Genomic DNA, 14,775 nt, shown 5'->3' with positions numbered 1-14,775 from the left:
GCAAAATCGCATTTTGCCCTATAATGGAGCCAAATTTATCTTCCTGAATTTAACTGTTTATAAAAGTTGTACACAGATTGATCATTTTATTTTGATGTACTGCTTACAGAACTATAATTGTAAGTGAGCACTTACTGTGTTGATGGCTTTGGAGAGAAATGTATATGGTTCTTTTGCAGGTAATAAAATGGGAAAATCCAATTTGCAATTGCAGAATAAGCTTCTGAGTGATGTATGATCTTCATAGTAGCATTGGTCAGAGGGTTACTGGTAATCACAGTGCTGGCTTGCTTCCCTCGTGGCCTATGCCTTAAAACTGAATAGGGAACAGTGTGAATCTGTGGCTTTGAGCCAGCCAGCGTAGATTCTATCTTATTAGGTCCTCTTTGTCACAGTGCTTAATCCTGCTGCCTGATCCTTGTTAGAACACACATGCTGCCGAGTCCTCTAATAAAGGAGATGGGTGTGAGGCTCCTCACTAGAAGCACTGAAGCATAAGGCAGTTAGGGCAATTGCTGTCTGACTGACAGAGGCGTGAAATGCTTCCTGCATGTTGTTACTTAAAAACAGAACGGACCTCAGACAGCTGACAGATGATCTTTGCTGAGGTAATTGTAACTTGTTGATAGGCCAATATGAGACAAGTGTCATCTTTTCGCAGAGTATAATGGTCTAGCTTTATTCTAATTATGATAACCCTTTTTCACAGAGAGAGCTGTATTAAGGATTAAATATAATGCAGAGAATGGTGAGGTTTTAACTGAGCCAGCCAAGAGACCGCTTGCAGATGCTATTACATCCATACGTACGCATTCACTCTATACGTACGAATGGCATCAATTTGAAAAATAAGCACATATTTACTCCATATAGAGGTAACAGCTTGGTTAGGCTTGCCTTCCAGACATGATGCTTTAATTTTAAGCTGCATAGTTTGATTAGATTAAAAATGCTATTTTTATTTTCCCACTTCATCTACAACAGTTCTTTACTTTCTCACAGCTGTTACTATATTCCCTGATCATGACATCCATAATGTTAGAAAATGTTGTTACAATTTTAAATATATGTGTGAACGGTTAATTTAGAGAATGCAGATAATTATTTGTATAGCTAGGGCAATGACTCTGTATAAAACTGGAGTATAGCATGTCGTCTTCTAATCATGAGGAATTTCAGTTGGGAGTGTACTTCTCTACCTTTCTGGAGGGAGAATTTAGGAAAAGAAAAATCAATGACACTTCCAATAAATCTCTCAAGTCTTGTTGAAATAATAGCTATAGTGGCAGGTTATAGGTATGAATTTCTGTATTCTGGACTGATAGCTATAACCAACATAAGCTGTAGGCTGTTGCACAAGCTAAACATTTGGTATTTTATTACCTGCAAAATAAACACCAACTGGGGATTTTTCATTAGACTTGGGCTTGTGGTAGTGATATTGGAAGTAAACTGCAACATTGGGCCGTACCTATGGAAAAAAGTGATGCCATTGTTCATTCCTGCTAAGCAATGTGATCAAGAATACTACTGTGGAGTTGTCCTTCAAGGTCAAGGTTATTTTTAATGGTATAAATTAGCAGGTCTTTTTATGCCCCCAAATAGCTAGTGTCATCTGAAAAAGTAAGTAGTAAATTGGGAATCAGGAAGCCTCAAGTCCTGATCTCACACCTGTTGTTGTAGTAGTAGTAGTAGTAGTAGTAGTGCTAAATGAGTGAAATGTATCTCGCGTGCAGAAGGCCAGCTCAGAGCCTGTGCATCAAGTCCCATTTTTAAGACTTATTTTGATGAATAAATGTGAAGAAATATAGTAGGATTAAATTTAAAATTCACTGGGCCAAATTCATCCTGGCTGTGAGTAGTGCAACATCAATGAAGTAAACAGGGTGGAGTTTGGCTCTACTTCCATATTACATAGTATGGCAGGAGCTAATATGCCACCTCTTCCTCATATTAAGCCTGAAAATATTGGCACTTGCTTTGACTGGGTAGTCAGACTCTTTCAAAGAATGAAAATAATTGTATACAGTGATTAATTTGTTTAGGGTAAGAGATTTCCTTTTCACATGCCCTTTTGTTTAATCCCTTTCAGGTAATTTGGATTTGACTGGTCAAAAGCAAGTCTTCAAAGCAGAGAATAATCCCTGGGTTACCCCTATAGCAGATCAGTTCCAGCTGGGAGTGTCTCATGTTTTTGAATATATTCGTTCAGAAACATATAAGTAGTAAGTATTGATCTTTTATTGTATTATGTTATAGCTTTTTCTGTGGAGCATTTAACAAAGTCCTTGCAGCTTGATTGTGCACCAAGCATGGAAACCAAGAAAATAGAAAACTTTTGCAATGTTACTTACTGAATAATCTCCTGCTAAGGTAAGTGCATGGAAAAAATGTGTATAATCAATAATGGTTTTTAGCACAGTTTCGGAACCTACACAATAACTTGATTTTAATTAAAAATATACCACTTTATACACATTTTACTGTAAATTGCTGAATTTTTATTCAGAAAATTGATCCACAAGAAAGCAAACAGGTGTGGCTTAGCCATATTAGGAAAATACATTACTCATATGACACTGTCCCTGCTTTTGGTGTTCAGTTTATAAACTTCACTGGGGAAACATGGGAGGCTTACAAGATCAAGGCTTGGCAAGTCATGGTAGGAGTAATACTTTTAGGGATGTGCAGGAGCAGTTTACAAATTGAAACAGGTATTTGGTTGCAATAAAGGGAGAATTCAGAGAAACAATGATATTAGAAGTGTGTAGATATTAAACTGCTCCTGCACTGGTATGAAACCCTTCTTAATGTAACCAAAATATATAACAGCAAAATATATGCACATGCAAATAAACAGAAAAAATGTTTCTTTAAACTTTGAGTGTATAAATGATTGATTTTTGGACTATGTGTTGAAAATATTGGCTATACTTTTGTTAAACATTTGAAATAATGAGATTGTGCCCCGGACTCATGGGGCGGGTGGGGGGAAGAGAGAGAGAGAGATTGTGATTTATTCTGGTTTACCCTCACCCCCACCCTCGCCAACCTGTTTCCTTTAGATATGACCTGCTGCAGACACATTTTTCCACTTACAAATTACACCACACAAAATCAAATGCAAGAGGTGGCACAGTCAGGTTAACAGGTCAAGTGACATTTTATATCCTAAAGCAAACTAACTATGAATGTAAAAGATGTCAAAACTAATTTCCGCCTGATGAGATTTTCATCTTTTCTGTCTAATCGTAGGCTTTTGCTTCTCTTCCTCCAACCCTTTTTTCCTTTCACAGCATATTTCAAGGTACTGTACCTTTTTTCTCATTAAGGAAATCGCTAGGCTGAGAAGTGGGTGTAGTAGTTTCCTCCATAAATGTCTGTAACCTTATGCAAAATTGAACTCTGATTCCACTGGATCATTCAACCAAGAGAAAACTTTAAAAATTACCTTACAGTATTTGATAGACCGAGGCAGTTTAACTTTTACACTGATACAAAGTAGTTATTCTGCTTAGATAATGTCACTCATAAGTTTGAGGAAGGAGAAGAAATTGTGTGTATTAGCAGCCTGAAATCTGTATGGGACTGGGGATCTGGCATTTTCTGGCCCTGGTTCTGTCTGAGCCTGTTGTGGGGGACACATCAAGGCAAGATGGCTGGGTCCCTCACAATATAGATAAAGCATAAAGCCCAGGGTTGATGCTTCTCTGAATCAGAGAGGTGCGGGTGAACCTGGTTGGCCTGCATGAGCTCTGATGCCAAGGAAGACCTATGTGCCTGGGGTGTCAGAGGCCTGGGGGGGTGGCAGCTTCTGGAAATTTGAGGTTCGCTCAGGACGCCGCTCTGAAAGGTGATCCTGGATTTTGATGCACAGTTCAATCCGGCTGTCCAAACTGGATGGAAGCTCCATCCGGGAAAGCTCCTCCTTCACCTCATTTAACCCCAGGTGGAAAAGGTGGTGCTCTGCCACATCATTTCACCTCATGTGAGAAACCAAACAATGAAATTCACCAGTGTACTTGGCTACAGGGCGGCCCCCTGCCGTAAGGCCTAAAGGGTTATCTTGTTGTTCCGCACCCATTTGGGGTCGCCAAAGATGATAGACATAGCTTGAATGAATTCCTCTAAGTGTTGCAAGAGGGGGTTGGACTTCTTCCAGGAGTGGGGAAGACCAGGCCAAGGCTCCCCCAGTCAACAAATTTAAGATGAGCCCCACACAGGCCTGGTCTGAGGTGAATGATCGGGGGCATAGGAGGAACAGGAGCTGACATAGTGCAGAAATCCCCGAAACTTGTCCCAATCTCCATTAAATTTGCTGGGCAATGGAATCTTCAGCTCTGGGAGGGGTGGAGCAGGAGAAGCCAGCAGAGCAATCTGTGCCTAAAGGGCCGCAGTCTGCGATTACAGGGTGATTACGTGCGACTGCAGGTTCTAGATAGCATCCGCCAGTTCCGCTGGGGCCTTAGTAGGGTCAGTGCTAACGCTGAGAGCCGCTGGCCCCAATTCGAGGGCTTCTCAATGTGTCAACTGACCAGAATGAGCGCAGTCTTGCCTAGTGACTGGAGTGGACAGAAGGCCTAGTGGTCAGAGTCAAAGTCAGTTGTTGGGAGCCAAAGCCAAGGGTCAAACCAGAAGGCAGAAACTGGATACTGGAACCAGGTTTCGAGCTGGCATCTGTAATCAGGAGCCAGGGCTAAGGGTCAAACCGGAGGTCAGGAACTGGAGCAAGCAGGGTAGCAGGCAAGGAGGGGTTCAAGGCAGGAACAGGATGGAGGCAAGGCTGGTGCAGCAGGAACAAGGTAATGCAGGAGCATGCACAGTATGGCTTGTATGAGCTTTGAGAAGGCAGTGAGCTGCTGCTGGCTTCAGAGCAGGCCTCCGCAGCCAGTCAGGTTGCATGGCTAATGAGGCAACCTGCTGCAGGCCAGTTGAGTTGATGAGTCTTCCTGGAGACTAGTCTGCTGCAAGCCCTGATTCCTCATGGCTACCAGCCATTTTAAAGCAAACTTTTTTTAAAGTTAGTTCCATTTTTCATCCTTTCCATAGTGGTCCTGCCCTAGTTACTACCTGATGTGTAAGGCTAATGCTTCTGAAGAATGTATGTGCCTATGGTTAAAATGTCTATCCACATACCTACCTATATGCACATTTTTAATACTTACAGTAACTCGTCACTTAGTCATCCCAGTTAACGTTGTTACGTTGCTGATCAATTAGGGAACATGCTCGTTTAAAGTTGTGCAGTGCTCCCTTATAATGTTGTTTGGCAGCTGCCTGCTTTGTCCACTGCTTGCAGGAAGAGCAGCCTGTTGCAGCCAGCTGGTGTGGGCTTGGAACCAGGGTGGACCAGCAGCCCCCCTATCAGCTCCCCGCTCTCCTAAGTTCCCTGTGTGGCAGCTGCCCAGCAGGCTATCAATTGCTGGCAGTTCAGGTGTCCCTCCCCCCGCTGCCATGTGCTGCTCCTGCCCTCTGCCTTGGAACTGCTCCCGGGAGCTTCCTGCTTGCTGGGGGGAGGGAAAAGGGGGACTAATGTCAGGGTTTCCCCCTCCCCCCTGCTCCTGCACCCTGCTTACCCCATCTCCATAGAGCAGTAAGGGCACACGACAGGGCTCAGGATGGAGGGAGCTTGTAGGCAGCAGCTGCTGTCTCAACTTCCTCATCTACTTAAAAGGCAATGTACTTAGAGTGGGGTCAGCATACTGAAAGGGGCAATGCGCATCTCTCTCTCTCTCTCTGTCTGCCATGCTGTCTCCCTTCCCTCCATTTGTGCTGCCTTGGAGAGCTACATTATTGTCAATGTGTTAACCCTTAAGGGCTCAGCTCAGTGCTAGTTCATCATTTAGCAGTAAAGCATTCCCTGGGAAATATCCCACCCTCCTCCACCCTCTGACTTCACCATCTCAACCAAGCTTCACAATCATCATTGCTATGTACAGTATTAAATTGTTTAAAACTTATACTGTGTGTGTGTGTGTGTGTGTATATATATATATATAGTCTGGTGAAAAAAAATTTCCCTGGAACCTAACCTCCCCTATTTACATTAATTCTTGTGAGGAAATTGGATTAGCTGAACATCGTTTCGCTTAGTCACATTTTTCAGGAACATAACTACAATGTTAAGCGAGGAGTTACTGTACTTCAAGATGGCATCTAGGCACCAAATACAAAATTAAGAATCATATTATTCATGTCCAAATACGACCCTGTTAGCCACCACGACTCAACTCAGCTGCTCTTTTTAGTAGCGTCTTTCATATCCTTTAATTTTTTCTTACCCTTCATGAGAAATGATAGCAGGTAATGCTTCAGCCCTCATTATTGAGGGAAGACTTGTGCTAACAGGTGGGTAGTATGTCATGATCTGGTCATCTATCAAATGCAGTGGGCCCATTGAGCACAGCTCTCTTTGTTGGTCACAGATGGAAATATGGTCACTAAGCCAAGCTGACAGCCTTGTAAGGGCTATAAAGAATAAGGACCAGGCAAATGATCATTTTTGAAAGTATGGGTAATGGCTGAATTTGGGCACTGATTCTGTTTGTCCTGTGCTTGCAATTAAACTACCACGTGTGGTCTCATGTGAGTACCTGAGAAGTAGCTGAAAAACTTTCTAAGCTCTAATGGGTAATGGCAGCCTTGTTGCTTTGAAGGATTTAACTAAACGTTTTATTTTTTATTCATGTCTCTAGTCAATGTTCAAAGTGACCTTTTGTGTTGTAAGCATATTCTCACAGGATTTTATGTCTAGAATAGTGACAAAGACATGATGTATTGTATGATTTAGTGGTTATAATATACTCGAGCAAGTACAGACGGTCATAAATGTTTGAAACAAAACAGTGAATGAAACTGTTATGAAGAATTAAAAGCCTCTGATGCAAGTCAGTAGTAGATTAAGGTAATTAGTTACTTGATGAAGAAGTGGTAAAGTCCAGATAAGCAGAAGATGGAGGCTTGGGGATGGGTTTAGTTGCTAGCATTCTTCATGTAGTTTCTTCAGGAGGTGGTTCTTTGAGTACATTTTGGGCATTAATCATGATCACTTGATCACTTCATATATGGAAATTGCTCTTTGTTCATTTATACTTGCTTCAGAAAGGGGAATGATTTTTCCTGTTGTCATTGTGGTGTCTATTACAGTCATTGCCTGATGGCATAATCTCAGTTAAAGCTAAATAATTTGCTAGAGCTGACTGCGTAGAGTAGCATTCAAAGTTCCAGCATTTTTCAAGCTGTTGTTGAGCCAAACAGTTACCTTTTAACACTTGCTCTAATGGTGATTGTTGCCTTGTTTGACCTCTTTAGTTTAGAGAAGCAGAATTATGATAGAACTGACACTTCTTGTTAAGTTTCTAGAAGGTAGGTTTTTTTCCCTATGGGCCAGTCAACTTAGAGTCAAGCACTTTGACAAGACACTTAGTCTCTAAGGTGCCACAAGTACTCCTTTTCTTTTTGCGAATACAGACTAACACGGCTGTTACTCTGAAACCTGTGAAGGAGAGTAAGTCACACTCCTTGCATTCCCATCAAGAAAGGTGGTTGGAGAGCAAGCCATTTTAAAAGTGGATTTATTAACTCTTAACAGAGAAAGAGGCTTGACAAATGTCATGCTGAGACTATATCACTTAGAGGCATTTGGAACATGCCATCCCCGTGCAGACTGCTTCTTGCTCAGTCTTATGTTCTAAGACCTCATTTCTAATAGAAATAACAAAATGATCCACATTAAAGCAGTTGAGCACCTAAAGAAAAGCGCCTTTCTAGATGCTTTTAGAATGAACCACTCCCCTGATCGCCCAGCTGTTTTATGACTGAAGCAAATCCAAGCTGCCTTGAGTTGATGGACATAGTTCATTAAATATGATTTTTATGGCTTGTATTAGACAATAATATTTTACTAATTTATTTTCAGCAACTAGAAAGAAGCTGGCAAGATGTTCAAAGTAATGCATTAAATAAAAACATCACTCCAAAATATCATTTATCGGAGTCCGTTGTTCTGTTGTAAATTTGTTTAATGCTAACCATGTGCGTAGCACTGTGCAAGACACACAGAACACAGTCTCTGCCTCAAAGAGTTTACAGTAGAAAATTTTTGTATGCTTGGAAATCCAGATGAGGATAAGAATTTAACCATATTAATGGAGTTTAATAGGAATTACACTTGTAAAATTAGGGGAGAAGAAACTCCATAGTAAGTTAAATAAAATAAAAACTCAATTTATATACTCTTAGTTGTAATAGATTTTGTACAATAGTTAACTACTATGGCCTTTCATGAGAAATTTGGCTTAGATACAAATGGTTACTGGGTTGTATGTTTCTTGGGAAACAGTAATACTTATAGAATATAATTGGTCTCCAAATTATTCTTCACAATATTCCTTACATCTATTTATGTTGAAAATATGAAAAGAATGAATGCTACTACCACAAGGTTAGAAATATTTGGTTGGTGGTCTTGCCTGCAAAAATTAAGTATTTTTGTCAGTTGAATGTCTGACGTAGCAGTAACACAGCAAAATCAATTTTTACACCAATATGATATGAGAAATAGTTGCTGATGGTGAGGTCATATCCTAGCAGCTAATCACCATCTGGAGAAGTTGAGAGCCCAATTGCTTTTGTATTGCTAGAAAAAGCCCAGCATAATGGGTTGGTTTGTTTTTTGTTTCTGACGTAACTAGAGCTCTATTTTAGGGCTGTCAAGCACTTAAAAAAATTAATTTTGATTGATCGTGCTCTTAATAATGGAATACCATTTAATTAAATAATTTTGGATGTTTTCTACATTTTCAAATATATTGATTTCTGTTGAAATACAGAATACAAAGTGTACAATGCCTACTTTATATTATTTTTTATTACAAATATTTGCACTGTAAAAAAGAAAAGAAAAATAGTATTTTTCAATTCACCTAATACAAGTAGTGGAGTGCAGTCTCTTTATCATGAAAGTTGAACTTACAAATGTAGCATTATTTCCAAAAAAAAAAAAAAAAAAAAAACCTGCATTCAAAAATATAGTGTAAAACTCTAGAGCCTACAAGTCCACTCAGTCGTATTTCTTGTTCAGCCAATCACTCAGACAAACAAGTTTCTTTACATTTATGGGAGATAATGCTGCCCGCTTCTCATTCACAATGTCACCTGAAAGTGAGAACAGGCATTCGCATGGCAATGTTCTAGCCAGCATCGCAAGATATTTACATGCCAGATGCGCTAAAGATTCATATGTCCCTTCATGCTTCAACCACCATTCCAGAGGACATGCATCCATGCTGATGACAGGTTCATCTGAATGACAATCCAAAGCAGTGCGGACCAATGCATATTCATTTTCTTCCTCTGAGTCAGATGCCACCAGCAGCAGGTTGGTTTTCTTTTTTGGTTGTTCGGGTTCTGTAGTTTGTGCATTGGAGTGTTGCTCTTTTAAGACTTCTGAAAGCATGCTCCACACCTTGTCCCTCTCAAATTTTGGAAGGCACTTCAGATTCTTAAACCTTGGGTCGAGTGTTGTAGCTATCTTTAGAAATCTCACTTTGGTACCTTCTTTGCTTTTTGTCAAATCTGCAGCGAAAGTGTTCTTAAAATGAACAACGTGCTGAATCGTCATCCAAGACTACTGTAAGATGAAATATATGGCAGAATGCGGGTAAAATAGAGCAGGGGACTTGCAGTTCTCCCCCAAGGAGTTCAGTCACAAATGTAATTAATGCATTATTTTTTTAAATGAGTGTCATCAGCATGGAAGCATGTCCTCTGGAATGGTGGCCAAAGCATGAAAGGGCATACGAATGTTTAGCATATCTGGCACATAAATACCTTGCAATGCCGGCTACAGAAGTTCCATGTGAACGCCTGTTCTTACTTTCTGGTGACATTGTGAATAAGAAGTGGGCAGCATTATCTCCCATAAATGTAAAGAAACTTGTTTGTCTTAGCGATTGGCTGAACAAGAAGTAGGACTGAGTGGACTTGTACGCTCTAGAGTTTTGCATTGTTTTGCTTTTGAGTGCAGTTATGTAACAAAAAATGACATTTGTAAATTCAACTTTCATAATAGAGATTGCACTACAATACTTATGAGGTGAATTGAAAAATACTATTTCTTTTGTTTTTTACAGTGCAAATATTTGTAATCAGAAATAAATATAAAGTGAGCACTGTACACTTTGTATTCTGTGTTGTAATAGAAATCAATATATTTGAAAACCTAGAAAAACATCCAAAATATTTATCAAATTGCACCTGGTATTCTGTTTAACGGTGTGATTTTAAAACGGCAATTAATCACTATTAATTTTTTTAATCTAAATTTTTGAGTTAATCGTATGATTTAACTGCAATTAATCGACAGCCCTACTGTATTTGCTAACACTGACCTTTTTCTGGTAGGTTGTTAAAAAGAAGTGTTCATGTAACATATAGGCACGTACTTAACTGTAAGAATGCAATTAGTTTCATTGTCTTTAGTGGATCTGCTCATATGGATAAAATTAAGCATGTGTCTACCACCTGATCGTGCTCCCCCTCTAAAACAATTGCAAAACTTTACTAACTTCAGTTGTATATGTTGGACCCTCAGTGACTTATATAGGGCCAGATTCTCCAAAGTGCTGCAATTCCCGCAAGCTGAAATCAATGCAGGTTAAAGTTGCTCAGCATGTGCAGGGTCAAGCCCATGGCACTTTATACAAGCAGGACTTTATTCTTAAGGAGTTTGTTTTGTACATTTCAGTCCTACCAGTAAAGATCTTAAAGTAAGCAACAAACTGTTCTTTTTTAGCGTATGCAGTAAGCAGCTTGAGATGGAGGAAATCACTTTCATTCTCTAAAAATGTCACTCTTTTATTCTGCTGTATCAAAAGCACAGCATGGTATATTTTATTTGAATGCATTGCATCATATTCTGATTGTGTTTTTATTCATTGGCTATATTTTCAAAATTTATAAATATATTAGTACATTATTTCCAACAGAGACAATAGATGATTCAAACTCCTGACATCTTGAGACAACATTTACATGCTAATGTGTAACTCTCCCCTGACATAGCTTGGAACCCATTCTAAAAGATAAACGGGAAGTATGTGTGTATATTTGAATTTATACACAAAGATCTATACCTAATAAAAATTGAGCTATCATTGATATAGATGACAGATATAGATATTACGCGTATAAATATTGGTCATGTTACTGATGCTACCATTATCTTTTTTATGAAATATAAATTCATTTTGAAACTTAGAATATTATGCAATACTACAGATAGACTGGGTAGTAATTAGAGCTGAATTAGGGCAACCCAGAGACCTAGACATGGTACAAATGTGTGTCTCCTACCTTCAAAGCAGACTCTTTAGTCCCCTATTTAGTAGTCCCGTCTATTTTCCAGTCCACCTATATCTGTTCCTCAAGCAAGGGTCTCCAAGGTCAGTTTAGACAGACAAAATGTGAATGAAAATTGGGAGCTCGTAAGGAAAGTTTATTAGATGGTCTGAAAGCCACAGTTCCACAGTCAAGAGGACAACTTTGCCACTAAACCAGAATAGTCTTTTAGGCAAAATGAAGACCGTGATTAGAAATAAAAAGGTATATAACAAATGTGAGGGAGAAAGGCGGGGAATAGATAGCAATCAATATAATTTAGACATTATGAAGTGTAGCAAATTGATAAGGGAGGCTAAAGACATCAGGGGAAAGTCCATGGCTGGCAGGGCAAAGAAAAATGAGTATTTTATGTGTATTAGGAACAAAAGAAATCCTAGCAATGGCATAGGCCCATTATTAGATGCAGATGATAAAATCTGTATAAGATTTCAGGATTGTCACTCTAGTCTGTGTGTCACTCTAAAGCCTAGAATGTGTGTTGTCAGTGTGAAGCAATGGAAACAGCTACAGACATGGATGAGAACTATTTATCTATGATATTACCAGGTTCAGTCATCAGTGGGATTCGTGGTCTATAACTGTCCAGTTTTTAAGTTCTCAGCCATTTACCTTTACGAATTATACCTGTGCAGTGTACAGGTACAGTTAAAGCATGTATCTTGTGTGCCATGCCAAGAGATTAGACCACTGTGATATCGGAAGTAACTCGACCAGTCGCTACCTTTACGGCTAATTTGCATGCAACAGTTGCAGTAGTTGTATGAGGTAGATTGCACAGATGGATTATTTGGTCCAACTGTCACACCCATGCAACAACATGGCTTTTCAGCTAATAGTTAATAATGCTGCAGAAAAGGAAGACTTGTTCAATAATAAATATTTGTTGTGTATTTGGAAAGTAGTAGGATGGTGTATTCAGATCTTATGAAGATGATTTATAGATTCCAAGGCCAGAAGGAACCATTGTGATCATCTAGACTGACCTCTTGTATAACAGAGCCATAGAACATCCTCTCCACCCCCCAAAAATTCCTACAATCTGTCTTTTAGAAAAACATCGAACTGGGTGGAGAATCCACAGTGAACCTTGGTCAATTGTTCCAATGGTTAATTACCCTCACTGTTTTTTTTGTTTGTTTTTAAACAAAGAGCCTTATTTCCACTCTGAATTTGTCTAGCTTCAACTTCCAGCCTTTGGAGTGTTATACCTCTCTGCTAGATTGAAGACCCCATTATTAAATATTTTTTCTCCAAATAGATACTTAGACTGTAATCAAGTTGCCCTTTAACCTTCGCTTCATTAAGCTAAATAGATTAAGTTCTTTGAGTCTATTGCTGTATGACATGTTTTCTAATTCTTTAATCATTCTTGTGGCTCTTCTTTGAACCCTTTCTGTTACCTGGGGTTCTTTCAACCCAAAGCTCTTGGTAACTGTCACTCTGTGCGAGATTGTGTCAGGAAATAAATCGGGGAGACACGGCCGTCCGACCGATAGATGGCTGGCACAAACAGGACAACACAAGAGTGCTTTCACTTAAAGCTAAACTTTACTTACACACGTCCGCAACAGGTTAGTAAAACACCCCCAACCCTTGACAATTACCAAAGCTGAGTGTGGTTCTCGAGTGGCCAGTGGGGAACGCAAGATGCATCCAGAGGGAGAGTCCAGTCCCGAAGAGTCCCACTACCTCAAACTTTTCCCCCTTATATATACATTAGTAATAGAATGACATGTCCCTTAAAGAAAACTTGTTAAGCAAGTAGTTCCAATGGGAAAGCAAGAGGCTCCTTCTGATTATTGATTAACCAGGTGTGGGTTTTTCCAGAGTTTGCAGCCTTGAGGCCCCAATATACATTCCTGGAGCACATCCTGCTCTTCTAAAATGCATGTATCAGCAACTTCAACACAATTCTTATCAGAAAGGATGCGGGGTCAAGCTGCCCTTTCTGTGGCACCTAAAACCCTCTCCCCTCCTTCTTTGGATAAGCTAAGCCTGCTGACTTGGCTGCTTTTAGCAATAAGCCATCATGGTTTCAGGCCCTTTACTGGTTTGCTGACATCTCCCTGTACATTTCCAACATCCTTCTTGAACTGTGGGCACCAGAACCGGGTACAGCATTGCAGCAGTGGTCGCAGCAGTGCCAAATATAGAGATAAAATAACCTCACTGCTCCTACTTGAGATTCCCCTATTAGTGCATTCCAGAATCAAATTAGCTCTTCTGGTCACAGCGGCACACTGGGAGTTTATGTTCAACTGATTCCATTCCATTTCAGTCCATTCCCCTCCCTCCTCCCCCCCCCCCCCCACCCCCAAAAGTCCCTTTTTCTGTGTAACTGCTTCCCAGGATAGAGTTAATATCATGTAAGTATGATCTACATTCTTTGTTCCTAGATGTATACTTCTTATATTTAGCTGTATTAAAATGCATATTGGCTGCTTGTGCCCAGTTTACCAAATGATCCAGATCATACTGAATGAGTGACCTACCCTCTTCATTATTTACCACTCTTCCAATATTTGCATTTATAAAATCATCACTGATATAGTTTGTAGATGTTTTCTTCTAGGTAATTGATAAAAAAAAGTTAAATAGCAAAGGACCAAAAACAGATCCCTGTGAGACCCCCAAGGAACACACCTGGTTGATGACTATTCCGTTTGCAGTTGCATTTTTAGGCCCTATCACCCAGTTTTTAATCCATGTAATATGTACCATGTTGATTTTAAATCATTCCAGTTTTTAAATCAAAATATTGTATGGTACCAACTCAAAGGCCTTACAAAAGTCTAAGTATATTGTATCGACGCTATTACCTTTATCAACCAAACTTAATCTCATACAAGAAAAATTCAAGTTAGACAGGATCTATTTTCTATAAATCTGTGTTGATTTACATTATCGTCCTTTAATTTGTTGTTGAGTCCCATATCAGCTGCTCCATTATTTTGCCCAAGATTGATGTCCAGCAGTATTCTCCAGTCCATTAGTACCCACTGAAGATGCTGAACAGTGTCTGAGAGGAATAAACATTTCTAAATGAGCTGGCCCGGATAACTTGTACTGAAGAGTCCCTAAAAGAGTTGGATGTGGAGATGTCTGGCCTACTGATCATTTTTTAATAAATCTTGAAATACTAGGGAAATTCCAGAAAACAGGAAGAGTGCCTGTATTCAAAAAGGGCAAGTGGAATGACTCAGGCTAAGCAGCCTATAGATACCTGACATTAGTACTGGGCAAAACAATGAAAAAGCTGATACAGGATTCAGTTAAGACATAAATTAAAGGACAGAAATATAATCAGTGCTAGTAAACATGCTTTTCTGGAAAATAGCCCTTGTCAAACAAACCTGATTTCATTCTTTGAGA

At 39.6% G+C, this 14,775-nt stretch overlaps 1 protein-coding gene across 2 annotated transcripts in view; it reads left to right on the top strand.

The window, feature by feature from the left end:
• RSU1 (Ras suppressor protein 1) overlaps positions 1-14,775 on the top strand; it is a 180,642-nt gene that overhangs the window by 90,777 nt on the left and 75,090 nt on the right. For both annotated transcript variants that reach the window (XR_006289061.1, XM_037890783.2), the window contains exon 8: positions 2,093-2,225. Coding sequence is in view for 1 of the 2 variants with exons in the window: in XM_037890783.2 (XP_037746711.1) it covers positions 2,093-2,225 (133 nt within the window). In the remaining variant the exon portion in view is untranslated. The remainder of the gene's footprint in view (positions 1-2,092; positions 2,226-14,775) is intronic.

The sequence above is a fragment of the Chelonia mydas genome, chromosome 2 (assembly GCF_015237465.2).
Source record: "Chelonia mydas isolate rCheMyd1 chromosome 2, rCheMyd1.pri.v2, whole genome shotgun sequence".
Taxonomy (NCBI): Eukaryota; Metazoa; Chordata; order Testudines; family Cheloniidae; genus Chelonia; species Chelonia mydas.
The sequence above is the reverse complement of the archived record's forward strand: the minus strand, read 5'-3'. Positions and strand labels throughout refer to the sequence as shown.